Below are 27,901 nucleotides of genomic sequence, written 5' to 3' on the forward strand. Positions count from 1 at the left end.
TATTTCACTCCGTAGCAATTATGTACGAGCCCATATATAGATATGCGTAGTGTTATTACTGTATTACTTCCTGTGGGCAATAAAAGTTTACATGCTCCAGCTTTGTTGAATTTGCTTCCCGTGGGCTGAGTTCAACGTCACTCTGTGAAGAAAGGTCTGTCTGCACAAGCATTGCCATCTTGCTGGAAGCAATTGCCTGCCTTCCCTTTCCCCTTCCCCCTACAAGCTGTGCTGGGAGTTCTGATCCCCTCCCCTCGAGAGAATTCTGGGAGAAAGACCCATTGAATGAGCACAAGCTCCTGTGGCTTTGTTTGGTGAATCCCACCCTATATCAGGAGTTCCATAGAATAGATGGTATTCAATGCTAGTCCCGCTCAAAGTAGGCCCATTGAAGTTAATGAAATTGGCTAAGAGGTTCTGTAATTTCAGTGGGTCTACTTTGAGTAGGACTTAGTTGACTATAGCTTCATAATTATGGGCTGAACTCAACTGACTGTTACTCAAAGTAGATCCATTAAGATTGCTGGCCATGTCCAACTTTAGACCCATTGATTTCAGTGGGACTACTCTGAGTAAAAGCTAGTGGACTATAACTCTGTTAAATAGTCTCAGAGACTTCCTTTAGCAGAGAAAATGATAGCCTGGAGGGTGTACCATTTATTGTTAGCCTGGAGTGTTTACATTCTGATCCTTAAAAAGCATACTGTGTGCAAAGTGCATTCTGCTGTTATAACTAAGGTGGAATCTACACACATATTAAAAGAACACTCTGAAAATGCTTTTAAAAAAACATTTTGAAAAGTATGTTGAATTTGGCATAGCTGATTGTCGCCATCTAGTGTCACATTTGTATATTGGCGTTGTGGGTTAAACTACAGAGCCTAGAACTTGCTGATCAGAAGGTTGGTGGTTCGAATCCCTGTGACAGGGTGAGCTATTTAGAATATAAAATAAAATAAAACCAGCAATAAACTAAAAATGCATCCACTTTTTAGATATCTGCCTAGGCTTAACTAAACAAATATGGTTTTGACAAGCACCAAAAATAGTACAATGAAGGCACCTGTCTGATATCTATAAGCAGGGAGTTCTAAAGTCACACTAAAATATCAATTTCTTTAAAATGCAGAATGGTTATTATGTTACACCTGTAACAGTGCCAGTTCCTCAGATCGAATCAGTTGAGTAGGCATACATCTCACAGGTAAACTAGTTCTAGGGTTGTTAAGGGCTTTGTATCCTAATAGTGGGACACAGGTGGCGCTGTGGGTTAAACCACAGAGCCTAGGATTTGCCGATCAGAAGGTCGGCGGGTTGAATCCCTGCGACGGGGTGAGCTCCCGTTGCTCGGTCCCTGCTCCTGCCAACCTAGCAGTTCTAAAGCACGTCAGAGTGCAAGTAGATAAATAGGTACCGCTCCGGCGGGAAGGTAAACGGCGTTTCCGTGCGCTGCTCTGGTTTGCCAGAAGCGGCTTAGTCATGCTGGCCACATGACCCGGAAACTGTACGCCAGCTCCCTCGGCCAATAAAGGGAGATGAGCGCCGCAACCCCAGAGTCAGTCATGACTGGACCTAATGGTCAGGGGTCCCTTTACCCTTTACCTTTGAGTCCTAATTCTGCATACTGTTGAAGACACCTCTTATCTTGCTTTGTTGCTTGCTGTTTCTCATTTATGACTGGGCAATACAAACCCAAGATCTATTGGGATAAGGAAGTTAGGAGCTGGTCAGTCTTAAGTCAGCCAATCCCTTGTGTAGCTGAGCTATGCTAGCAGGAGCTAGCACAGCTGGAGCTACACAGATGCAACACCTTTGTCCCTGGAGAGCAGGGACTCAGCCAACTGATCTGTGATTGGATGACTTTATGCTGGTGTAAAATGGTTGGTGGAGGCAGGACCATGCAAGGGGAGATGGAGTTAACTCTATTCAGCTTGATCACATGAGAAGAGGAAATTACAGTGATGTCTTCATATATCTGGAGGGCACACAGAAGGCGGAACAGACTTCTTCTATGTTTCTCCAGAGGTCAGGACTAGAACCAGCGGGAGGAAATGGAAAGGAAGCCACTTTCAGATAAACATTAGGACAGACTTCCTAACAGGAAGAGCAGTTTGACTGCCTTGGGAGGCAAGCTCATCTTTGTTGGAGATACTTAAGCAGTGGCTGGACAATTGTATTTCATGGATGCTATACACCCATCCTTCACTTACAGAGTCAGCATTGAGCAGGGGTCAGCTCTAACATTTTAAGATCCTATGTATGCAAAACCATCCCTTGAGGCAGAGTGCTGTCACTTCAGTTTTTCACGTGAGGAATTGAAGCCAGTGTCTTTGACCATGTCCATCCACTTACAGAGGTTGTTTTCAGGAGTACAGTGGCTATTTATTCAGAAGTATATCAAACTGAAATAATGAGAATGACTTATGTTTATAGCCTTGGTAGGCCAGAATGATTCATACTGTATTTTCATTCCTTCGACACTGGTGATCTCTGCTTCTTCCAGTACACTGGCATGAGTCCCCTGAAGAACTACCACCAGACAGGTTATTCTAATCCAGTGCACCACAGCTCCCTGTGTCCCTGCTGCACTCATACACTTTCCATAAGCTTCATTTTATGGTACCTATGGGACCGCCTCTCCTGGTATGCCCCGTGGAGGACCTTAAGGTCCATAAATAGCAACACCATAGAGGTCCTGGGCCCTAAGGAAGTCAGATTAGCCTCAACCAGAGCCAGGGCCTTTTCAACACTGGCTCTGGCCTGGTGGAACGCTCTGTCTCATGAGACCAGGGCCCTGCAGGATCTGATTTCTTTCCGCAGGGCCTGTAAGACAGAGTTGTTCCGCCTGGCCTTTGGCTTGGAATCAACTTGATCCCCTTCCCTCTATCCTTTTTCCTTTCTCCTTCTGTGATGGAACTCCTACTTGGGGACTTCCCTGGCTTTTTTCTGGCCCACGTAGGACCAGTCTGGATAGTTAGCCTTGGTGAAGACTTGACGTTTTCATCCCAAAAAAAGTTTTTGATTTGAGTTTCTACTGAAATGAGGCTGCATTTTAATGTTGTATTTTAATCTTGTTTTTTAAGTTGTATTTAAATCAATTGTTTTTATACCTGGTGTTAGCCGCCCTGAGCCTGGTCTTGGCTGGGGAGGGTGGGGTATAAATAAAAATTATTATTATTATTATTATTATTATTATTATTATTATTATTATTTTCAGGGCTAGGGTTTTTATTTTTTAGAACAATAAAAAACTCTGCTCCAGCTGCTTTATTCAGCCCCAATACCATTTGTGGGAATACACTAATGTGCCATGCCTTCTTGTGGGTTCCCCATGGGTTGGCCGTCTGATATGAACAGAATGTTGGACTAGATAAGCCTTTGGTCTGATCCAACGAGGCTCTTCCTGTGTTCTTATGCTGGTGCCTTTCCCAGTGCAGTTGTGGAAATGAGATATATACCCGCAGTGCTGTTTTTCAAGGAAACAGAGGTGCCAGAACTCACCATGACTGAGGCCTTGTTCTCTTATAATGGCAATGGTACTCACCTGAGTGGTGCCAGAACTGAGTTCTGGTGGGGAAAAAATCCCTGTATACCCACATGCTGAGCAGAACTGGCATGAAGAACCAGTAGTACATTGGCTTATTTTCTTAATTGTTCTGTTATGGTCATATAAATTACTCTTCCTCTCATTAGGCATCTTTGAAAACCACTGTGAAGCATACAACGTTGGGCTCCAAGGAGCAAGAGTATTTTCTGGCCCCTCGAGTGAACAATTCGGATATACAGTCCAACAGCTTTTAAATCAAGAAGGCAAATGGTAAGCATTTCCTGTTCTTCATTCATAGTGCAGGGAGAAAAGCAGAGGGCAACTATATTAGGAACACAGGAAGGTGCCTTATACTGAATCAGACCCAGCAGCCCATCTAGTTCATTATTGTCTACACTGACTGGCAGCTGCTCTTCAGGATTTCTGATGGGTGTCTGGGGATCAAACTTGGGAACTTCTGCAAATCAGTTGGTTATGTAGGGGATGAGGTAATCTTTCAGGATACCTGGAAGATACCTGCCCCAGTGAGCATTTGAGCTCAGGCCCAGGGGTTAAGTATGGCTTTTCTCTCTGACCCATAGGGCTCTCCCCAGGCCACACATCTTGCTAGCTCATCTTGCCTTCCTGGAATGTGTCCTTGAACTATGCTGATGCCTCTTGCTTGCCTGAATAGAGGGAAGTGTGTGGGCATAGCTGTGTGTAGAAATTCTGCATGGTGGAAATAAGACATACTGGACAAAGGCATGTAATGCTCCATCTACTTTTGCCTCTGGCCATGCCAGGACTGGCTTGCAGGCCCTGGAGTGTAAAATAATGTTTCCCATCCTTGTGCTAAGGCAAACTACCATTAGATGCAACCCCTAGTAATGCTAATCTGACCTTTACGTGCTAATATTTTACCACATAAGAACAACATGTTGAAAACGGGGGTTTTCAGAACTAGAATTGTTGAATTTAAAAGTCTATGCTAAACTTTTTAGGTGTTGGTTTTCTGCTTATTCAGTGAGCGTTTCCTGATTGGGCCACCCTGGCAATAGAAATTAACTGGTGCTTCTAAACTGCATCACCTTGGCTTGTTGATTAATTTCTTTGTCAACTTTCTTTTAAACAATGCAAGGAAAAGAGAAAGGAGTGCCAACAACTTCAGATTGCAAAGGATTCAAATTCAACTTTGTGTTTGCAAAGGATTTAAAGTTGACTTTGTGCTGCACCCTTTTCTGATTCGGAGCTACGTCACAATTTGGCTCCTACAAGTAACTCATTGTACTTTCATCTTCTCCCTCCCACGGTCTGCTGTATGTTTGCAGTTGCGTCTGTTTAGTTGTTGACTTCCTAAAATCCAGACCCATTAAAAGAATATTTAGTGGAATGATACTTAGAAAGGTGACTAATAGTACTCCACAGTAGTCTTGTACATTTAGTCATAGCATTGTGTAAGGTAGGACAGGAAGTTCATAGAACAGCAAAATCAGAGTATAAAGTAAACAGCAAGCAAGCCAAATTATATGAGAATGGGGAACCAGTGACCCTCCAGGTATTGCTGAAATGCAGCTCCCTACATCTCAGACCCTTGGCTATTCTGTCTGTCAGTGATGGGCATTGAAAAGCCAACAACATCTGAAGGCCATAGGTTCCCCATCCTGAAATAAACAAATAAGTAAATTTAGCTTCTGAGATTAACTGTACTTAATTATCTGTATAGATATGGAAACTAAGATAGATGTTTCCATATTCTTTTGAGATCTTCTCTGTCTCTGTCTCTCTCTCTCTCTCTGTCATGTTGTTTTTAAAAATCAAGTTGACTTTCAAGGTATTTTATGTTCTTCTGTTCTGGATTTTAAAAAAGCTTCACAAACTGGAAATCATTTTAATCAACAGGGTCATGATTTGGTGTACTGCTATATAAAAATACCCTTTCAAAGCTCACTCTTCTGAGTGACCATGTGGTGTAGTGAGAGAACCTTTTTGGGTGGGTGGGGGGAGTTTTCTGGGTGTTAACTTGGAAATAGTCACAGTGACAGATTTTCCAAGTTTCCACGACTGGAATATTAAGTAACCTTTACTTACTACTGACTTCATTGTTTGCATAGCAAAGATTTAACCCTTCTTTGCAGAGAGGGAGGTGTGCCTCAAGTAATAATTATATTGTCACTAATGCCTACTCACTAGGGTCCCAAACCCTTGGTGAATTAGGGACTTTCCCTGCATGTGAAGACAGGCTCTAGTGCATTGAGTGGATGAGATCAATAGTGGGTCCAATGGTCAAGAAGGCAGTTTCTGCATGTGCTATAGAGGGAAGTAAGGGGCAGATGGGGCTCATCAACCTGGAAAGGTAGCACATCTAGGAGAAGGAAAACTCTGATCCTAAACCTCCACAGCCTTGTGGGATATCTTCATGAGAAGAAAAGGCTAAGGAGTAAGCTACAGGAATTGGGAGTAGAGTCCCTAAGACAGTTGAATGGTGCCTTGTACACCTCCTTCCTGCAACTCTTGCAGCCCAACTGGTGCCAAATGCATTGCTCTGCATTCCTTTGGACCTATCAGTGAGGCTGAGAGTCAGGTCTTGTCATCTAGGCAGCCCAGGACCTCCATAAACACTGCCCAGGCTTCTGCCCCAGAGAGATCACTCTGGTGCTGTTAACACAGCGGTTTGACTTCACCCATGGAGGTGCACTCCATTGTCTCTTGAGGTGGATGGATGCCAACAATAATGCCTACTCCCTAGTTGAAGCAAGTCACTCACACAAGTGAAAATGAGGTAGTAAAATTGGCTAGATGTTACCATGTAAAAAATGAATTGGCCAGAAGGAACGCAAAATTGTAAATACATTTCTGCCATATGATGAATACTCAGTATGTTTGCATGACAGGTGTTATGGACTACAGTTCCCATGATTCCTGACCATTGGCTGTGCTGTTGGGAATTGTGGCCAACAGCATCTGGCGTGCAGCATGTTGACTACCCTTGTTTTACAGAGACCAAAGAAATAATCATAAAGATAATTATTGTAGTAACCTTGAGCTCATACTTTCAATTACTGTTTACAGAGTGGAGTCTTTCAACTGAAATGACCATACAGTTTGTAAATATATGTCTGTTTTCCAGGTTGCTTGTTGGTTCACCCTGGAGTGGATATCCAGGAAACAGAATGGGCGATGTGTATAAGTGTGATGTTAATCAACCGGGAACCCAATGTTCAAAGATGAACTTGCAGAGTAAGTTCTAAATTCAGCAAATAAATTAAAGAATAAATTGTATAGCCTGCCTTTCTTCCCATGGACCTCAGCGTACGTCATTATCATCTTGATTATTGTACTTCTTATTATTATTTCTTATCCACCCAAAGTTGGTTATAACATATAAAAACACAATGCACCACCCATAATTGCTAAACATGGACGCCACTACTGTCATCTCTACATATATGTAGGCTCAGTTCTATTTAGAGACTGAAAACCTACATTTTGTTTTGTGAAAGATCTGTACATAGCATGTATGGTCATATATTTTGGCTGCCGAGTGCAGGAATAAACTTTGAGCACATCATCGCAACTGCTTGGGGTGCCAACTCGAATTTCTGCACATGGCAGAAATCTATGACAATTTGCCACAAGTTGGGAAGAAATGCACATGGACTGTGTGATAGAATTAGAGTCCCTAGATAAGAAGTGAGGAACATTTATCTGAGCTTGTGTTGTGCTCAGTAGCTCAATGTGTTTAACGCAAACCAGGGCATGGTTTGAGGGCACATGATGCAGCTAATCAGGATTGAGTCTGGTTGGTGTCTGGTTGGGAGATTCCCTGGGAACCTCATATTTGCTATTTTGAGTCCTGTGATGGAAGAATTACCGGATCTAATGACTGTACTAAATAAATAAAATATGTAACATTCTGTTACTAAAAATAAAACTTTTTACATGATTTATCTCGGCCTCAAATGGTAGTCAGAACAGTAAGGTCCTAAGCTGCTGCCTGTGCTGAGTTTCTGGGGGAAAGCAACTTCATGAATGGAGGATACTTGCCACAAACAATTTTTGAGAGCCAGTGTGGTGTAGTGGTTAAGAGCGGTAGTCTCATAATCTGGGGAACCGGGTTCGCGTCTCCGCTCCTCCACATGCAGCTGCTGGGTGACCTTGGGCTAGTCACACTTCTCTGAAGTCTCTCAGCCCCACTCACCTCACAGAGTGTTTGTTGTGGGGAAGGAAGGGAAAGGAGAATGTTAGCCGCTTTGAGACTCCTTCGGGTAGTGATAAAGAGGGATATCAAATCCAAACTTTTCTTCTTCTTTTTCTAATAGTTCACAGATGATGCTTATTAAGAGAGCACATATGTATTGTTTTAGGGACATAGGTAAGAGATATACAGGGTTCTGGCTGCTTACATTGAAAATGGTAGCTTGAATTTTTCTTGATTGTGTGTATTGTTGTATTGTGTCTTTTTAGCTTTCGCAAGTGTCCCAAATGCTACTGAGATAAAGAACTATATGAATCTAGGATTAACCCTAGTAAGAAACTCAATAAGCGGAGGATTTTTGGTAAGTGCTGGCGATGCAATATAAAATATAGCCTGTTTGGCAGTCAGTGGTGAAACTATAACCTTTTTTAGCTTTTCTTGGGTCCCTTCTTCAGTGCAGTTCATCCAAATGAGCTAAGATATAAATTGCAGTGATAAATGGGTTTGCTTATACGTACATAAAACGTCAATCCCGGTACTCTGGCTGTTAATTAGTTTCTGGGCTCAGTTCAAAGTGCTGGTTTTTACCTATAAAGCCTTAAATGGCTCAGGACTGCCTCTCCGCTTGTAAACCGACCCAGAGCCTGCAATCATCATCTGAAGCCCTTCTTTGTGTGCCTCCTTGTGAGAGGTCCAGAGGGTGGCAACATGAGAACGGGCCTTTTCTTCGGTGGCTCCCCACTTTTGAAATGCTCTCCCCAGGGAGGCTCGCCTGGCGCCCTCGCTACATACCTTCAGGCACCAGGCAAAAACATTCCTCTTCTCCCAGGCCTTTGCCTAATTAAGCAATCTATGGCCTTTTAAACTTTAGGGGAGGGTATTGTTTTTGTATGCTACTAGGTTGTGCATTTTTGTGTTTTTATATTGTTTCCTTTGGAGGAAGGACGGTATAGAAATTCAATAAAGAAAATAAATAACATTTCCCTCTAATTTAATGTTTTTTATTGTCTTCTAGTCAGTTCCAGACAAAGACTGGAATTTGATTGTTGTTGTTTTCCTGCTGCTGTAGGTGTTGTTTCATTAGCTCATTGTTTCCATATTGTAGCATTGCAAGCGGCTGGTATTATATTTTACATACTTTTGTATGTTTCATTGCATTTATGTAAGTTGCTTTGAGATCCTTGGAGTTTAAGGCAGTGAATAAAGAAAGAAATAATAATCATTGACCTAGTCTAAAATTCCATATATCTTGTAGTGGAGGAAGTGATTAATAATAATTGCTCCTCTTAGTGCTTTGCTGCTTTTCAGAAGGATCATCAAATTGCAAGGTACTTATCTAACATTTCCTACCCACAGTTGAGAAAAGCTTTCATGGAATTAAGATTTCAACAGATGCTGTCTGCTTATTTGGATGGCAGATATAATCATGAAGAATGCAGCTGTTTAGGCTGGTATCTGGGACAACCTGATGAGACCATTTGTTACCAGTCCTGAAAACGCATTGGCTACCAATGAGCTACTGGACTCAATTCAATTCAATTTCTTCTTGGAATTTCAGTTTATTGTTTCTGGTGGTTTTCTAACTGGGATCAAGCCTTGCAAAGCTAATTGTCCTTAGATAAGAGAAAATAATTGCAGCTAAATACTTGGAGTTACTGTTGGCAGGGAAGAGTTTGAGTTAAACTTCTTTTTCCTATATCTAGTCTAGACACTAATATGGGATTTGTTCTTTGTTGTGCATATTGCACCATATAATGCTGACGCACAAAATTTACAAACATTCAAAGTTGTGATCACTTTCAGAAGCATTCCCTGTGCTTGTTGATAATGAAGTCTGAAGTTATATTCCGAGAAACCTTTTAGTGCATGTTATTTGCATAGTCTTGAGAAGCGTATTCAATGTGTTGAGCTTGCATGCTGCAGATGCAACAAAAACAAGTCCCTTATGACTTGTTTGCATTATGCACAATGTTTCTTATGCTATAGAGACCAGTCTAAAGCTGCTCTAACATTTGTGGGAATTGTTTTTTTTTTAAAAGCAGATGTACCAAAGAGTTATGCATATTGCAATACAAATACTTAAAATTTCAAACATGAATACACAATGGGAAAGGGCTAATGTGCTGATGATATAGGAAATCAAGACAAGGCTGTAATGTTATCTGTGGCATGGATGAAAAATGGCCATTTAAATAAAAGTTTTGCAGGAGGCATACTATGAAGGCTCTGTGTTCCAAAATTCCTATCACTGCTATGTGCCAACTCCTCCATGTGCCTGTTCAGCAGAAATCATCCGGAAGGCAAGGCACTCCAACACACCATTGCTGTGCACATATCTGAACCAACAGACCTTTACATTGCAATCCAATACCCATTTATTCAGAAGGAAGGCCCATTAAATCCAATGCGACTTCCTGCCACGTAAGCAAGTATAGGGTTTCAGCTATAAACGTGATTATACTGCCCACCCTTTCCGTACTGTTGTTGCCTCTGCTTTTTAATTATTAAGATATTATTCAAAAACAAGTTATTTGAGCTATAACATTGCAACGGAAATACTTTAATAGAACTGCAGCCCAGAATCTGAAGCAGCTTTCATCGCCATGCCTCATGGAAGGGTTGCCTCTATTTTATCTCGCAGCCAATGCAATAAATAACCAAAAACATTATTATGCTGTTTCTTGTGCTCCAGATATTTTAAAAGAGGCCTGGGGAACCTGCGGCCCTCCAGGTGTTGCTAGACTACAGCTCCCATCATCCCTGACCATTGGCCATGCTGGCTGGGGTGGATGGGAGTTGGGGTCCAGTAAGTTCTGGAAGGACGCAGCTTCCCCATCCCTGTGTTAAAACAACAAAAGAGCTTAAGGACACGGTTCTAAATATACTTAACAAGGGAATGACACCCCCCGGAACTCAGTGGAACTTACTTCGAGGAACAATACCATAGGATTACACTGTTGCAATGCAGTCCTATACAGTGGTACCTCGGGTTACAAACACCTCAGGTTACAAATTCCGCTAACCTGGAAGTAGTATCTCGGGTTACAAACATTGCCCCAGTATGAGAATGGAAATCGCGCAGCGGCAGCGGGAGGCCCCATTAGTGAAGCGTGCCTCGGATTAAGAATGGTTTCGGGTTGAGAACGGACCTCTAGAACAAATTGAGTTCGTAACCCAAGGTACCACTGTAAATGAACATACCCTCAGATTGTTGAGGATTCTTCTCACGTTCTGCCTCTGCCATCTATTCCCTTCCATTATGGTCCTAGTGCTCTACAATGCTCAGCCCACCATGATGCACCAAAGCCCACTTCCACAGGCATTCACATTTGCTTTATAAGTCCAATTACAAGATAGAGTTGGACAGGAAGGCAGTGGAACCTTTCCATGGGATCTCTCTACCGCTAACTCTATACTGTACACTCAGAAGTGAGTTCCTTGGACTACAGTGGGGTTCACTCCTTTGCAAGTGTGCTTAGGATTGTAACCTAAGTGATCTGTGAATAAGAAAAAAGATACATTAACTTCCTTTCTAAGGAAAGAAGCAGGACATTTTCCTGAAAGTATTGCTGCACAGAAAGGAGTAAATGTAACCCATTCTCCAGCAGAGCAACCTTTCCCGACATGTTGCCCGTCATCTGTTTTAAACTACAACTTCTATCAGCCCTAGCCAGCATGATGGAAGCTGTGGTCCAAAATATATTGAGGGCACCAAGTCAGGGAAGGCTGCAGGATTGCTATAGAAGAATGTCAGACTTGCAGAATACTTTCGCCTAATAATTAATTACACCCCTGATTGTAGATTTGATTCGGGGGGGGGGGCGGAATGTGGCTACACCTGCACCTGTTCCTGGGCTTTTACAAAGCATGGCATGATCTGAAAGGTTAGGGCTGAACTTCTTTATTGCTGGTCCTCATAAAAGAATGCAGTGAATTGGAAGTAATGGAGAACTTGCTAGTATAAGCTCACTAGAATGATGCCATCTTCTGGCCAGTTCCAGTTAATGTGAAATAAATTTCAGCCGGGGAAACTATCTATGGCTGAGACAAACAATTTCAGGTGACTTTTACTGATCTGAAATGGATATGGGGTGTGGGGGTGTGAAAGATTTAATGGAAGGGTCCTTGCTGGTTTTTTCTGCTGCCTCCTTGGGGTTCTGGTGGTGGCAACAATCCTAGTCTCCACCGCTGATGGGCATTTCCCCCCTTTGCCTAAAATATGCCAGAATTAGGGCAGGAACTGTTGGCCTCACTCTGATTTGGCTACATTCCAATACTATCTGGACACAATTTGAATGAGGGCAATGTTTTCTGGCCTCACTCTATGACTTGTGAATATGATATCAGGGTCTTTTCCAGGGAGTCTTCTCTTCTCATGAGGTGGCCAAAGTACTGGAGCCTCAGCTTCATGATCTGTCCTTCCAGTGAGAACTCAGGGCTGAATTCCTTAAGAATGGTTAGGTTTGATCTTCTTGCAGTCCATGGGACTCTCAAGAGTCTCCTCCAGCACCATAATTCAAAAGCATCAATTCTTCGGCGATCAGCCTTCTTTATGGTCCAGCTCTCACTTCCATACATCACTATTGGGGGAAACCATAGCTTTTACTATACGGACCTTTGTTGGCAAGGTGATGTCTCTGCTTTTTAAGATGTTGTCTAGGTTTGTTGTAATAGGTACTTCTAAAGGCTTATTCCTCTTCCTCTTCTTTTTAAAGACTTGCGGCCCTTTGTGGGCACAACAGTGTGGGAGCCAGTACTATGCAACAGGGATCTGCTCTGAGTTCGGCCCAAGTTTCCAGATCATGAGAAGTTTCTCCCCTGCTGTGCAAAGTAAGTACTTAAGTATGATTCAGTAAGCAGTTTCATTTGCTTTAAATACGAGACAAGGGTCTATGCTGCTAAAATAACTGGCTCAGACTTTTTCTATCCCCTTCTTTTGCAGAATGTTCTTCTGCCATAGATGTGGTGGTGGTATGTGATGAGTCAAACAGCATTCATCCCTGGCATGCTGTGTCGGATTTCTTGAAAAAGTTTGTTCAAGGTTTAGATATAGGTCCCACAAAAACTCAGGTGCGTAGAACTGGGGCACAGGGGGTAGGGTCAGCAGAACTGAAGCGCCATGCCTTATTGGGGGGGTGTCTTTCCTGTTACTGCAAAGCCACCATTGGATACAGCCCATTATGTATGAGTTGGCAGTGTAAAGCTTCATTTTTTAATGTTAGGCGTGGGGGACATGTGTCCTGCCCCCGCCCCCCAGATTCTGCTGAATTTAGAACTTCCATCTTCCCTGGCCATTGGCAATGCTGGCTGGAGCTGATGGGAACTGGAGCTTATAGCTGTATTGCACTGGTTTATTTAGTTAGTACTGTAACACTTTTTCCTCTTAATTTTATCTGAAATTTTAGGTAGGCTTGATTCAGTATGGTGTCTACCCAAGAGTAGTGTTCAACCTGAGTACTTACCAAGATAAAGGAGATGTTGTACAAGCAATGTCAAAAACCTTTCAGAACGGAGGGGTCCAAACTAATACATTCAGCGCAATTGAATATGCCAGGTAAAGCACACCGAATAGCAGCTGATTCTCAGCTAAACAGAGATCCTCTTTTTTATTTAAAACAGAACAACTCTATCACTGACAAAAAAAATATATCTGTATGTGAGGGTAAATTAAAACAATGTTTGAATACTACTTTGAATGCTAATGTACTTGATATCAGCTAAGGATTTTGTAGTGATGCTGTTTTCTGCATCTTCACTCTGTTGGTGGTAAAAGTACTACGTGAAAGCATGCATAAAAAGCAGTATTTGTATATAGTAAATCACACATGTTGTTCATTACAGACGTAACGCTTTCTCAAAAGAAGCTGGTGGGCGGCCAACAGCCTCTAAAGTCATGGTCGTTGTGACAGATGGTGAATCACATGATGGCTCGAGTATGCAAGAAGTGATAACTAAATGTAATGAGGACAACATCACTAGGTTTGGCATAGCAGTAAGTAAGGCTTTCATTATTGCGACTGTAACTTTAGCCCTTGCTATCTTTAATGCATGGATTACAAGGGAACTAAAATAATTGTGACAATGAGTCTAGAATGTTGCTCTTGAGGAATATTCCTAAGGGATGGAGGGCGGGGGGTGTGGAATTGTTTGAGTCACATTTTCATGCAAACCTGCCTAGTTCACACTTCCCAAACCAATAAGCAAGATGGACCACAGCTATCCATCAGATTTTGAACTTCTCCAAATTTTGGGATGCAGTTCTCCAACCCAAAACTCTGCAGAAAGATGCATGTATCAATGAAACTATTGTACAAAATTGCATTATATTAGGAGAACTTGCTTGTAAACGTGTATATATTTGAGGGAGTTACGGTACATCCATATATGTACATATTAGGAGAAATGTGCATGAAAATGCTTTTGAATTTTCATGCAGACTTTTAAACCAAAACTTTGCAAATTGGTGCGGAAATGGAGTGAACTGTACTTAAGCTTGGAAAAATGGGAAGCACGGAGAAACTGAAACTGAAATGTATTTTCATCCCCAATATGCATTTGTCAAGTTCATAGCTCTATAGATGCTGCATTCTTCATACAGAAGTCTTCAGTGTGGTCTTCTATATCCATTTCAGTCAAAAGAGATGCTTTGTGTATTCATCTCCACACAGTTATCTGCTTGTGTGACCCACCTAATTGTAACCTCGCCAGCTGATGGGAACAACGTAAAGTCTAACCACATCAGGAAAATGTCACATTATTAAAAGTTTCCCTGATTGTGGTTTACACAAGGAAATAATTTATAGTGAGGCACAGATGAAGCAATGTCTGAAGTGGGCATCAGTGAGAACTGCTGAAATGCCCTCAAAGTGCTACCCCCCCCCCAGTATGACCCTAGCAGAGAAATACACTGTGCCGAGACAGAAGTAGTAACAGGAGACAGAGGTAGTAAGAAAAGTGTGATTTCCTTTAGCAAGTCACTTGCCCTCCAAATGCATGTACCCTCCACCCAACATGCTCACCACTGGGTTAGCATGTGGTGACTGGGTAGACAGCCTTTTTCACTTGATCTGCTATGCCCAGTAGAGGTTGTGTAAAGGGACAAAATGGAGGCAAAAATGTTCTGTAACAAGTACGTAATACAGATGTATCTGAATGCTTCTTATTAAAATTCACATGATCATTCTTCCCCCACCCCCTTCAAGGTATTAGGATACTTAATTAGACAAGACATGGATACTAGAAATTTAATCAAAGAAATCAAAGGAATTGCCAGCGTTCCCACATCAAGATATTTCTTTAATGTGTCATCTGAGGCGGCACTTTTAGAAGAAGCAGGAACGTTGGGAGAGCGAATTTTCAGCATAGAAGGTACTAAAATAAAGAGTTTCCCTTTCTACTAATTAATCCTATCCAGGGCTAGCTAACCTGTTACTTGCCAGATGTTGCTGCATTACAAACCCCCCATCATCCTTGGCTTTTGACCATGCTGGCTGGTCCTGACAGGAGCTGGAATCCAAAAACATCTTGGGGGGGGCACAGGTTTCCCACCTACTGCAATCAGTGTGTCACAAAATTTATTTGTAACTGTGGCGATAGACATATGAGTAAACATCATTTCCCCCCCCCCAACCAGGTACTGATCAAGGTGATTTATTCCAGATGGAAATGTCACAAGTGGGATTCAGTGCTTCATACCTGCAGCAAAAGGTAATAAACAGCTTGTAAACCAGCACTGCATTTAACTTACTTTGCCAACAATATTCCATTTTTTTTTCTTGAAGAAGAAACTGTTAGAATGGTAGAGAATCACAAAATGATAGAAATGTGTAAGTAGAAAAGTATATTGAAAACTACTTGTGTTGGGGATGTGTCACTGCCTCTTGTGTCATTGAAAATCATTCACTGAAAATACCTGAGTATATTTTAATTCCCGTTTGCCTTTGTTTTGCTTTCTCTTAAGGAAGTTCTGATGCTGGGTGCTGTGGGGGCCTATGAGTGGACTGGAACGCTGGTGCAGGAGACAGCAAAACAAGCTACTATATTTCCCAAGGAAGCATTTGAAAAAGTTTTGCAAGACAGAAATCATACCTCCTATTTAGGTGAGGGTGGTGGTTCAAAGGGCAGAGTGAAATATTTCTCAAATGTTCTTGGGTACTCTTTATCACATTCCTGATTTAGAACTGTGGAAAGCCAATTAAAGATTTATCATTCCAGAGCATTTTCTTTTCTTTTAGATACTTGAACTTGAGAACTGTTGCCAGAAGTTTCAAGCATTTGCTCCCTTTAAATGAACAGTAATTTGTCTTTTATCTAATTTATTGGTTAATAAAATACAGTTTTCTAAAAACCAATATGGGTGTTAGGAACTTGTTTTGACTCTTATCTACATGCCTTTTAAAGGGGAGAGCCTGCAGACTCATGGGGGTCCTTGAATATTCATGTGGTTTACAAGTACAAAATGAGTCTCATAAGGCAGTCACTTCAGAATTATATTGGCAAGTGATGGAGAATTCTTTCTCCTGATTTCTATGATTAAATATTCTAATGGGGAAAACATTATGGACTTCAGAGCTATTTTCTTGAGATGTTACCAAGCCCTATATGCATCCATAAGCTTGCTAAAACTCTAAAGAGTTCTCAGACCAAGACTCTGGACAAGAAATAATCAAAATAGAAATAGCTGAGGCAAAAGCTATAAAATGGATTATGTGGCAGCTAAGTAAGGGCTGTGTCTGGTGGATAACTTTGCGCTAGCAGAAAGCACTTCCACTCACAAAAAGCAGGACACCGAATTCTTGCCAATCCCTCTTACTGAATGCAACCCCCCTCCCCAAGCCAAGTCCTGTACTGTTCCAGAGGATTTCAAACAGCCAGAAACAGCTTTTCAGTGGGTACAATGGGCTGCAGGGAGTAGGAAATATTGTCAAAATTGGGTACTTAAGGTTCCTAAAGCCCAGAATCTGGGAAAGAAAAAGACCCATAAAATCATGGGGTAGTAAATTGTCTATTTGTCAAACTAGAAATAAAGTGGCGCTCCACTTCCTGGTCCATTCAGGACAAGAACGGAGGTCCCCCAGTGTCTCACCTGAGGGCTATGGAGTCTTCACATGTGTGTTAATAGTGCCGCTGTGCATGTGTGTCTTAACATGGGTCTTTCTGAATGCAGCTGTGTTCCACATGACAGAGAACATGAAGCTGTATGTAGGGGGAGCATAACACCCCCTGCTCCATTGTTCCATCTGTTTCAGAGCCTGGCATTTAATGTGAATAGTCCCAGATCATCACTTGTCCTAAAATATAGGTATCAGAGTGGTTAGGTCACAGGGAGCAATGCTCCCTGTGAAGTTTTTTTCAGCAAAGGTTGCAGCTAATCAGAACCTCCTTTCTGTAGCTGAACCAGAAGTCATAAGGACCTTGGCATGCAGCAACCAAAATAGAATCTACATTTCACTTTTAGAATACTTTTCATGCTCGGTTGCCTTTTTGCACAACTTCACCACTGTTACTTGATAACGATAACTATGACTTTGCTTTTCAGGTTATTCTGTTGCTGTTCTTTCAGCGGAAGACACTGTCTATTTTGTTGCTGGTGCTCCACGGTCCAACTACACAGGCAGAGTGGTGGTTTATGAGATTGATGTCCACGGCAATGTAACTATTGTTCATTCTCAAAGAGGAGAGCAGGCAAGTGCAGAAGTTGGCATTGAGTTTTCTTGTTTGTGTTATACATGTATAAATGTCACAGGCACCAGCTGTCGCAAGTAGGGTTTAAAACTGATATTTACTTGCATTATGAGTTTGCCTTTCCAAAGTTGTGTATCTTGTCTGCACAAATCCAACTACAATGTATGGCTGTAACTGGCACTGACATGCGCCGTCTGATAAGAAATGTTCTGTCATTTCAGATTGGTTCCTACTTTGGTAGTGTACTATGTTCCGTGGACGTTAATGGCGATTCAGTAACAGATGTGCTCTTGGTTGGCGCACCAATGTTCATGAATGAGTTAAAAAAAGAAGAAGGGAGAGTCTATATGTTTTCAGTCAGAAAGGTACATAAAATATATTGGGTTGCCAAGAGAGCAGCTCAAAGCTCTGATGTTTTCCTAAATACTTGGTCTATGGAGAATTCAGAAATTCCATTTGGCTCTCATCCATCCAAAGCATGTATATGGGGTAACTACATGCATGGATATCTTTCAAAATGTTTGAAATTCTACTAATTGGTCATTTGATGCGCAAGGGAGAATGGGGAAATGAAATCCACTCCTTGTTACCCCTTGCAAATAGCTGATAAGTGGTGTTGTTGGTTTTTTTAAATAAATAAATAAATTTCAAGCTGTCTGCATATCTTGGTGAGCTCTTGGAATGAATGGAATGGCAAGAGACCCATTTGAACACAGTATCCTTCAACCCACTGAGGATGACTTTCATTTAAACAGTCCCCTTAGTTGGATCAATTAGCCTGATAGAATGACTGTGCTATTTTACGCAGACAGCAATAATTACTGATAATATTGGGAAGTATGCAGAAGCTACTTACCTTAGCAATAATTCCTGAGATGCTTAATGGAAAGTTTTTATTACTTGTGTCTGTTTTTAGGACTTCCTATATAGTTGGCACAACAAAAATAGACAAGGGAATAAGATTTTCCACATCTGATTTTTCTATTTTGTAAGAACTAGGAAATTCCATTTCTTTTTCAAAGAACTGCATTCAGGTTCAAGAAAATTTGTCTAGTGTGTTTCATAAAACTCTAATGCAAGACCCCCCCTTTCTCTGGCCTTTTCTCAAAGGGCATTTTGGGCAAACAAGAACTTCTAGAAGGGCCTCAAGGGACTGAAAACGCTCGGTATGGATCTGCTATCGCTGTTGCCTCAGATATCGATTTGGATGGTTTCAATGATGTGATAGTTGGAGCGCTACTAGAAAACCAGAATGCTGGTGCTATCTACATTTACAATGGTAAACAGAGGACAATACACACAAAATATTCCCAGGTAAATTACTTTTTTTTTTTTTACAGAATGCTATAAATTAGGTCTGAACCTAATTACCCTGGTCTGAACCGTTCTCTGGTCTGAACAGTCATACCCAGTCATTGGCTGTGTTGGCTGGGATTGAGGGGAGCTAGAATCTAGCAATATTTGGTGGGCCATAGATTCCCCAACCCTGATTTAGAGTTTTGTCCAGGCTCTGAGCATGGTTATTTGTCCTCTCTTTTTGTTGGTATCTTGCATGTTTTATGGGGCCTTTTCTGTCATTACAGTGGTACCTCGGGTTAAGTACTTAATTCTTTCCAGAGGCCCGTTCTTAACCTGAAACTGTTCTTAACCTGAAGCACCACTTTAGCTAATGGGGCCTCCCGCTGCTGCTTTGCCACCGGAGCACGATTTCTGTTCTCATCCTGAAGCAAAGTTCTTAACCTGAGGCACTATTTATGGGTTAGCGGAGTCTGTAACCTGAAGCTATGTAACCCAAGGTACCACTGTGCACTGTATGACTCTGAGGAACAAAATCTTTCATTGCAAATCCTGGTTCCTGTTCCCATGTGAACCTCCCTGTAGTTTAAGATCAGATGAGGAGGCCCAGCCAATAGGACCTCAGATCTGGTGGCGCTCAAATGATCGAATAATCCCCAGCCTCTCATTAGCATTGCTTGATAGGGTTGGTTATGAAGTTCATTGTGTGACTTGGCTCAGTTTCTGTCTTTCAGCCTAATGTACTTCACAGAACTGTTGCAAAGATAAAATGGGGTAGGAGAACAATGTACACCAATTTGAGCTCCTTAGAGGAAAATGGAATATAAATGTAGTATAGTAATTTTAAAAATGTGGAAATAATTAACCATACAGCTACTGTTTGTTTGTTTGTTTGTTTGCTGTTAAGGTCTTGTGGCACTTTAAATGTGAATACATTGATTGTGGAATTATGTTTGCAAGACTAGATACTACTTTGTCAGATGCATGTGCTTTTCAGACTAACTCAAAAGCCAATTATGAAAATCAATAACGATGACTTCATTGCTAATATGAAACATTTCAGCAAGGGAGAATCCTCAAAATAACCCATATGTGACTGAAAACATCAACATGCCTGATACAAACATTTCTCTTCTCAGAAAATTTTGGGATCAGACCCTGCGTTTGGACAGCAGCTCCAGTATTTTGGAAGATCAATAGATGGCCATAGTGATTTAAATGGTGATGGGATCACTGATGTATCTGTGGGCTCTGATGGAAACGTGATTCAACTCTGGTGAGACATGGATTATTTTTTTTAAAAAGCGACAAATATCTTTAATGGACCTTCTCCCACTGCTTCTCTTCCAGTCCCTAACTTAATTCTGAATGAGAGAAAGAAATTTAGGGTGGTATTCAACTCAGTGCTGAATATATGTTTAGCCTGAGGTCCCACTATATTCTATGGGACTAGCTCCCTATTGTGTATACGAATGCAGCCTAATTGACTGTTGATTTTGTAAGTATAAATTCTAGATAGATGCCTCCTCAGAACAGATCTCCCTTTTTTGCAATTAAGTTTACAGGCAAATCTACCTGTTTGTATTTCAGGTCTCAGAGTATTGCTGCTGTGTCCATCCATGTATCAGCTACACCGAAGAAGATAAGCTTGCTAAACAGGAATACAGAGGTAGTTCTCCACATATGTTTCAGTGCAACCTTTAGACCTGCTCACAGGACAAATCAAGTGGGTAAGTATTTCTACAGTCTTGTTTTACATGATTATTATTTTTTTTAAAAAAAAAGAGTATTACTTGTTGGGGCAAGATGACCTACTACTGTAAGGCTGCAATTGCAAGATCCCCTTATGGGCATAAGCTTCACTACACTCGGTGGGATATACTCCCGAGTAGACATGTATAGGGTTGCATTGTTGATTTAAGTAAAATTCTTACTTCTGATTAAGGCTGGGATGAAAATATTTTCAATGATTGCAAATAAAAGAATAAAGGAGATATGTGTGGTTGTGCCACTGAAAAGCTGTATCAAAAATGCAAAATTTCTTGTGGACAGCACCAGTGCATCACCAGGGTAGGTATAGTACTGAATATTCCAGTTATTTGTGTATGAACAAATATATGTGAACTTAGGCTCCTCCCCCCTCACAGTAGGGTAACCAGATGCTCCTTGAATAATTGTGTAGGAGAGATAATTTTATCTGGTGTTCTTGACAATTCATAATAGCTGAAATTCCCTTTCCTTCACAACTTTTTCTCTTGTCTTCTTTTTCACTGGGCTGCCGAACAGCAGTTATAAAGGATCATGAAGATATGAAGTGTTTTTCAACTGATGTTTGAAGTTGTGTTTCATTTATTGTCGTAAGCTGCCCCGAGTAATACATTTGCATTAGAAGGGTGCGATGTAAATTTCTCAATGAACAAACAAAATATGTACCTTTTTTTTCCTTTTTAGATATCAGATACAACCTGACATTGGATGCTGATCTCTTGTCTTCTCGAGTGACTTCCCGAGGATTGTTTAAAGAAAATAAGGAGAGGTATCTACAGAATAATATCCTAGTCCGCTCCACGGAGAACTGCAAGGAGCATGTTTTTAATGTTCAGGTAGATATTAGCTAACTGATCTATATGTTACGCATATTTGTAGAAATGAATGGTTGTGGCCTGGCCCTTACAAACAGCAGATAACAGTTCCAGCTTGCAGCTAGTCTGCCTGTCCACCTTCAGACAGCCATTGAGAGATCATATGATGGAATGCTCCATTGGCATCTGTATATAAGCTCCATCACCTCCTATCAATAACAACCATCTCAGACCTTAGGATTGGCAGAGGAGGTGCTGCTGCCACTGGGGGCTGCCCAGTTGGTGCTGACAGGGCCTTTTCAGTGGATGTTGTGGGATGCTGTTCCTGGTGTGGTGTGCCTGTCTCCCTAATTGTTAACTCAGGAGGAATATAAAGACATCCCTGTCTAGGCATTTGGTGGCTTAAAAACACTGCTCCTGGTAACCCTGAGGTAGCTAGCTGAGATAATGTTTTTAACTGCAACTGCTTTTATTTTTTATTGTGGAGGTTTTAGCCACCTTGGGCAGGGCCATCTTTAGCATATACAGTGCTGGGAATTGTAGTCTGGAGTGTCATCTCTTTACTAAAACCGCCGTGCGTTCAATCACTCAGCCACTCCCCACCCATGGTTTGGGTAAATGTAATTAGGAAGGGGTAGTACTGTGATAAGTTAGTCTTGTACAAAAACAAAATGCTTGGCAGAATGCAGTGTATTAAAAAAAATCTTCAATGTTATTTATCAGAGCCAGGCACTCCTGTCTTCCACTGCCTCCCGCAGCTTGGTCAAACTTATGCTTGAAGCTACCAGCATGAGTTTGACCAAGCTGTGGGAGGCAGTGGAAGACAGGAGTGCCTGGCATGCTCTGGTCCATGGGGTTACGAAGAGTCAGACACAACTAAACGACTAAGCAACAACATCAGATCATTGGGACCACTGAATTACAGGTATTTTCAGCCAGCAGTTGTGTATATGAGAAATATTAACTGAACAGATTTCAGTTGGTGGTTTGTATTTCTATGTTTGTGTTTATAGGAGCCCTCTGATGCTGTCAACTCTCTTAGTGTGCGTGTTGATATTGGCCTCAATAATCCTGGTTCAAGTCCTGCTCTTGACAAAACTTCCCCTGCATCTGTTACTTACAGTGTAAGTATATTAACACACATTACTCTTGCTGCATAATCAATAAGTTGACACGTGATCAATATGAGTCCCACTATAGTAACAGAAAACTAGGTTGTTTTAGTGGCACTGATTGGCTAAATCTATCAGTGCCATGACTAGACTAAAAATATAGAATTTGTTAACAAGCACAGGAGTCAGCATTCTTTGGCCCCATATACAAGGTTCAGGGACTAGCAATGCCTCAGTTGAGAACAGCTTTACAAGCCCCCAAATCCTGACTCACATTGAAAATTTCATCAGAGAATACTTCCTGACTTACCATCCATTTGCAAAATGTCTGGTGCGAGCAAATAGCAACCTGCCGCTGTCAGAAAAAGACGGCCTTCAATGGCGAGTTTCTGTCTGCTCAGCAGCAGCAGCATGTCAACAAAGAGAGCTGTTAATCTCCTTAAATCGGCGCTGTGGTCTAAACCACTGAGCCTCTTGGGCTTGCCGATCAGAAGGTCAGCGGTTCGAATCACCGCAACGGAGTGAGCTCCCGTTGCTCTGTCCCAGCTTCTGCCAGCCTAGTAGTTCGAAAGCACGCCAGTGCAAGTAGATAAATAGGTACCACTGTGGTGGGAAGGTAAACGGCATTTCCGTGCACTCTTGTTTCTGTCATGGTGTTCTGTTGAGCCAGAAGCGGTTTAGTCATGCTGGCCACATGACCTGGAAAGCTGTTTGTGGACAAACGCCAGCTCCCTCAGCTTAAAAGCGAGATGAGCGCCACAAGTCCATAGTCAACTTTGACTGGACTTAATCATCCAGGAGTCATTTACCTTTTTACCTATTGAAATGTATAGAGAGATTGATTTCTCCATTGATTTCAGAGTGGCTCAGGAAAAGGCTGGGTTCTTTCCTGCCTTACCCACCCACCTACCCACCCAGGGAGGAGTTGGGAAGTTCAGGTTTTTTCCGAGTGTGAATTGAGATCTAAGTGTGAATTTAGATCCAGTGAGATCCTAAGTGGAGCCTTCCCATCACTAATCCCAAAAGTCTCAACTTCCATTTAAAGTTGAGGTTTATTTATTTAATTAATTAAAGCACTTTTAAAAATTGTAATAGTTATATTTTCAGAAAACAAAAAAACAAAACCTCATGATACACTTGAAAGCAGACCAGGTGAGGTCTTGGAAAGATACTGGGAGACAGGGAAAGGATTTGGAGAGGGTGGTGTGAGGCTTAAGTACATTCAACATCTCTTTGTCAGCCTCATTGCAGTAAAAGCAGAATAAATGATACGAAGAAAGGCGAAGCAAGCATATTTTCTTGAGCTTACATAGTTCAAAATATTTGAGCATTCTTCTGGCAAGAGTTGGGTTACAGAATTATAAATGTGTTAATTTTTTAGCATAGATTATAGAGAGAACCATATAGAGACCCTTATTATGACACTTAGGAACTAGTAACAGCTGTTTGGATTTTTATTTCATTTTTATTCAATAAATTTCTTTCCCATTCTTGCTCCCAAAGAAGAAAGACCAAAAAGAAATATGGATATTCCTACCTTGAACTAAGAAGATGGGAGTATTTTTAAATTTTAATGTAATTTTTATTTTGTAGATACCATTTGTGAAAGATTGCGGTGAGGATGAAGTCTGCAATACAGACCTTGTGCTTGATGTTCAACAGAAAGGAAAAAATGGGTAAGACCCAATTTTGCATCTTGGTTCAACATTTCAGGTTGGGCTTTGTATTACACACACACACAGTGGCGGAACTTCATGCTCTGGCACCGGGGGGGGTGGAGACCAGGCGGGGGTGGGGCTGGCGCACGTCCCGGGGGCATGGCACCCGCAGGGGCACGGTGCACATCCTGGGGGCGGGGATGCCACCTGTGGGGGCGGGGGACCCAGCACGGGCGGGGGGGCACCCACGATGGCACCCTACCAGGATCACACTGCGGGGGAGGTCGCTCCCCCCGCACTCCTCTTCCTCCGCCAGAGTGTGTGTGTGTGTGTATATATATGTATATATATATATTGTAGACTCGAGTTCAACCACATTAACTGTGTGTTTCTGTTCTTTCTTTTTCCTCCCTGGCAACAGCAAACAACACTTTGTTATCAGCAGTAAGAACAAAAGATTGATATTCAGCGTGAAACTGAGAAACCAGAAGGAAAATGCATACAACACCAGAATTCAAATTGCTTTTTCCGAAAACTTGTTTTTTGCTTCATCTTCTTCACCCGTACGTGTAATGTTTATTTCAGTTTCTACCGCTGTCATTGGTGGTAGTGATACAACTTAGTGGATACTAAGTTGTACTTAGTGATACAGCTTAGTGGAAAAATCAACTGACTTGTGTACTTTTTCTCCCACGCCAGTGTACAAGCCTCTCAGTGTTATAACCACTTACTTCAGAGTAAGCATTACATAATGCAAGCACCCTCTGTTTCTGTTCTACAGTTTAATGCTGAAAAATGTCTGCTTGTTACTTTTAGGTAGACGGAACTGAAGTTTCATGTCAGATGACCACTATCCAACAGCTTGTCGTCTGCCAAATCAGCTACCCTGTGTTTAAAACAGGACAACAGGTATCTCTTAGAGTTCCTATGTATTTCTAGGTTTTGCAGAAACAACCAGCTTTGACTTCATGCATGAGTATTGTAGCTCTGCTGATGTAAACAAGCATCCCAGAACTCTCTATGCCTGATTCTAACCAATTGAATTTCCTTTGTGAAAAATTGGCTCCATAAGATTCCCAGTGAAAGAACCATAGTCTCCTTACGGTGTGCATGTCACAGGTGAGGGGGGATAGTTGCTCTTATCCACCTTAGGATAAAATTCAGAGGTATAATGCACCTCTTGGCCTACCAGTTACAGTCAACATAGTAAGTATTAGGAATCAGTGTGGTTTTCATTGCATCAGTGCCAATGCTTCTCATTTTGTGGTGGTGGGAAAGCAATGCATATTTACAGCTGATTCATCAATATTTCTTTAAGACAGGCCCCTCGGTGTTTAGCTTCAGCACAAAGTAACTTGCTGAAATATTTGATGGCTAAAAGCTGAACACAAACTATTGCAATACTTTTACTATTAATAGTTATAGGTGAATATTAAATTTTAATTTAACAGTTGTGATACTTTTATTTCCATGGATAGCCCCTGCTTTATAACTAAACTAACAAGTTGATACTAGTATAATATATAAACCTCAGATCAGGTGAAGCACAGAAACCAACTGTAGTATGTACAGGTATATGTGCTTAGAGCGAGACAGACAGTGAACCTGGGTTCAGGTGTAATGCTAAGCCAAACAATGGCTTAGCCCCAGGCGGCCTGGCAGCAATGGGACTGGAGAAGGTGCTCTGAGAACTCGCGTTTGCTCATTCATTCCAAGCCATGATTTGGCTTAGTGCTATGTGCAAACCGGGTCACTGTCATAAATGATAATTGAAAGCAGCTTTGCTTATTTTAATTTCATCTTTTATCTCTGTTTTTCGTAGGTAACTTTTGATGTTCATTTTGACTTTAATTTGAAAAATCTTCAGAATCTGGCAGTTCTGCGTTTTCAAGCTCTGAGGTATAGTATAATATTTCGTATAACATTTTTAGCACGTTACTTGCAGCTTATAGCAACAGTTAAGGTATTATGATCAGCCTGTGTTTATAAATGCATTGGGCGTTTAAAATATGCATTTCTTTTTGTTATTGATAGTGCAAGCAATGAAGAGGATGATACCAGCAATCAGGTCAACCTAACTGTTCCACTTCGCTATGATGCAGAAGTTCACTTAACAAGGTAACTATAAACGACCAACGTTTTTTGCATTAACAAGACTAGTCAAAATTCTGGGCAACTGTAAAAACTAGTGATCCCACTTGTGATTCTAAGCAACTGGCATATAGAGGCATAGGTAAAGGGACCCCTGACAGTTAGGTCCAGTCGCGGATGACTCTGGGGTTGCGGCGCTCATCTTGCTTTATTGGCCGAGGGAGCCGGCGTACAGCTTCCGGGTCATGTGGCCAGCATGGCTAAGCCGCTTCTGGCGAACCAGAGCAGCACACGGAAACACCATTTACCTTCCCGCCAGAGTGGTACCAATTTATCTACTTGCACTTAGATGTGCTTTCGAACTGCTAGGTTGGCAGGAGCAGGAACTGAGCAACGGGAGCTCACCCCGTCACTGGGATTCAAACCGCCGACCTTCTGATCGGCAAGTCCTAGGCTCTGTGGTTTAGACCACAGTGACACCCATGTCCCTATATAGAGGCATACTGCTGCCAATACTGGACACAGTACACTGCCATCATGACTAATAGCCGCTGATAGGCTTATCTCCCATGATGGTGTAATAAAAAGAAACTAATATATAAATAAATCTCTTCCAGATATGCTTCTGAACTCAGTGCCTCTGATTTAATACAAAAACATTAAGATTTCCAAAAGAATGCTTATTGATACTCTTATTTCTGCTCAGGTTTACCCAAATGAACTTTTATGAGGTTTATTCGGATAACCACATACCTTCAACGGTGAACACTTTCAATGAAATTGGACCCGCGTTCAATTTTTCTGTTAAGGTTGGTAAAGATTTCTGCTAGCTTTTAAGTGCCTAAAAAATATTTAGTTTTTGTGTTTCCTCCTAAAGCATATTGAACTAAGCACTAAGCCAGGGGCAACTTATTGTGCTGGAGAGAGAATAAACAGGGCATGCCAGTCCCAAGGACAATGGGGCCATGGGTAGGTTGCCACATATCTGCTTCTGCACAGCCCTGGGCAAAGGTGGGAGGGAGCAAACTTGGAAAGTCAAACGTACCCTATCTGCTCAACATGGTTTACTTTTGCTCTAGACTTAAAGTCTTCCACCAGTAGCACTGCTATTTTATGTTTAAAAAGGTAAAGGGACCCCTGACCTATTTTATGTTTAGGTTCTTAATTTATCTGCATTTATTAATATCCTGCCTTTGCTGCAAGTATCTAAAGACCACATACATGGCCTCACCCTGTTATAATCTCACGACAATTCAGTGGGGTGTGTTGCACTAAGATAGAAAGTGACCAAGGGTCCTCATCATCTGACACAATTGATGATGGGTGTGTCTGACAAGACTGTGCTGAAAGGACTCACTGAGTTTCACTAGTGAACATCTGGGATCCTTTCCATACTGCAGCTGTGCATACAAAGCCCTGTGCCTATGCTTTGCCTGAAGGCTTAATGTTTTGGAAACTTTGCCAGTTTTAAGCCAAATGCACACATGCCACCACACCCTGACTTCACACCCAGAAAACCCAAACATTCTATGCTTAGAATTTTTTGTTGGCATCCAAGGGTTTCTGAATTTTGTTTTTGAGTATCCAATGTCTTAACAAAAAAAATGACATGTTAAATAATGAGGAATGAGAGGGTATATGGGCCAAGAGAAGCATTATAGAGATAGAGAAGAGGGGCTAGGAAAATTGTATGGAGCACTGAAGTCATATCCCTTGGCTGTTGGAAGCTTTCTGCAATCCGTGTTCTGAATTCAATG

At 41.6% G+C, this 27,901-nt stretch overlaps 1 protein-coding gene across 2 annotated transcripts in view; it reads left to right on the forward strand.

Moving 5' to 3' along the window:
* ITGA2 (integrin subunit alpha 2) overlaps positions 1-27,901 on the forward strand; it is a 51,383-nt gene that overhangs the window by 11,806 nt on the left and 11,676 nt on the right. For both annotated transcript variants that reach the window (XM_083576020.1, XM_083576021.1), the window contains exons 2-24: positions 3,694-3,817; positions 6,654-6,763; positions 7,991-8,082; positions 12,437-12,551; positions 12,664-12,791; positions 13,127-13,275; positions 13,563-13,713; positions 14,924-15,089; positions 15,355-15,428; positions 15,682-15,820; positions 17,260-17,405; positions 17,627-17,770; positions 18,516-18,719; positions 19,841-19,977; positions 20,292-20,431; positions 21,153-21,304; positions 22,297-22,407; positions 23,989-24,071; positions 24,475-24,616; positions 24,870-24,962; positions 25,876-25,952; positions 26,088-26,171; positions 26,851-26,953. In XM_083576020.1, the coding sequence (XP_083432146.1) occupies positions 3,694-3,817; positions 6,654-6,763; positions 7,991-8,082; positions 12,437-12,551; positions 12,664-12,791; positions 13,127-13,275; positions 13,563-13,713; positions 14,924-15,089; positions 15,355-15,428; positions 15,682-15,820; positions 17,260-17,405; positions 17,627-17,770; positions 18,516-18,719; positions 19,841-19,977; positions 20,292-20,431; positions 21,153-21,304; positions 22,297-22,407; positions 23,989-24,071; positions 24,475-24,616; positions 24,870-24,962; positions 25,876-25,952; positions 26,088-26,171; positions 26,851-26,953 (2,864 nt within the window). The remainder of the gene's footprint in view (positions 1-3,693; positions 3,818-6,653; positions 6,764-7,990; positions 8,083-12,436; positions 12,552-12,663; positions 12,792-13,126; positions 13,276-13,562; positions 13,714-14,923; positions 15,090-15,354; positions 15,429-15,681; positions 15,821-17,259; positions 17,406-17,626; positions 17,771-18,515; positions 18,720-19,840; positions 19,978-20,291; positions 20,432-21,152; positions 21,305-22,296; positions 22,408-23,988; positions 24,072-24,474; positions 24,617-24,869; positions 24,963-25,875; positions 25,953-26,087; positions 26,172-26,850; positions 26,954-27,901) is intronic.

This window comes from Podarcis filfolensis, assembly GCF_964270895.1.
Source record: "Podarcis filfolensis genome assembly, chromosome: 11".
Lineage (NCBI taxonomy): Eukaryota > Metazoa > Chordata > Lepidosauria > Squamata > Lacertidae > Podarcis > Podarcis filfolensis.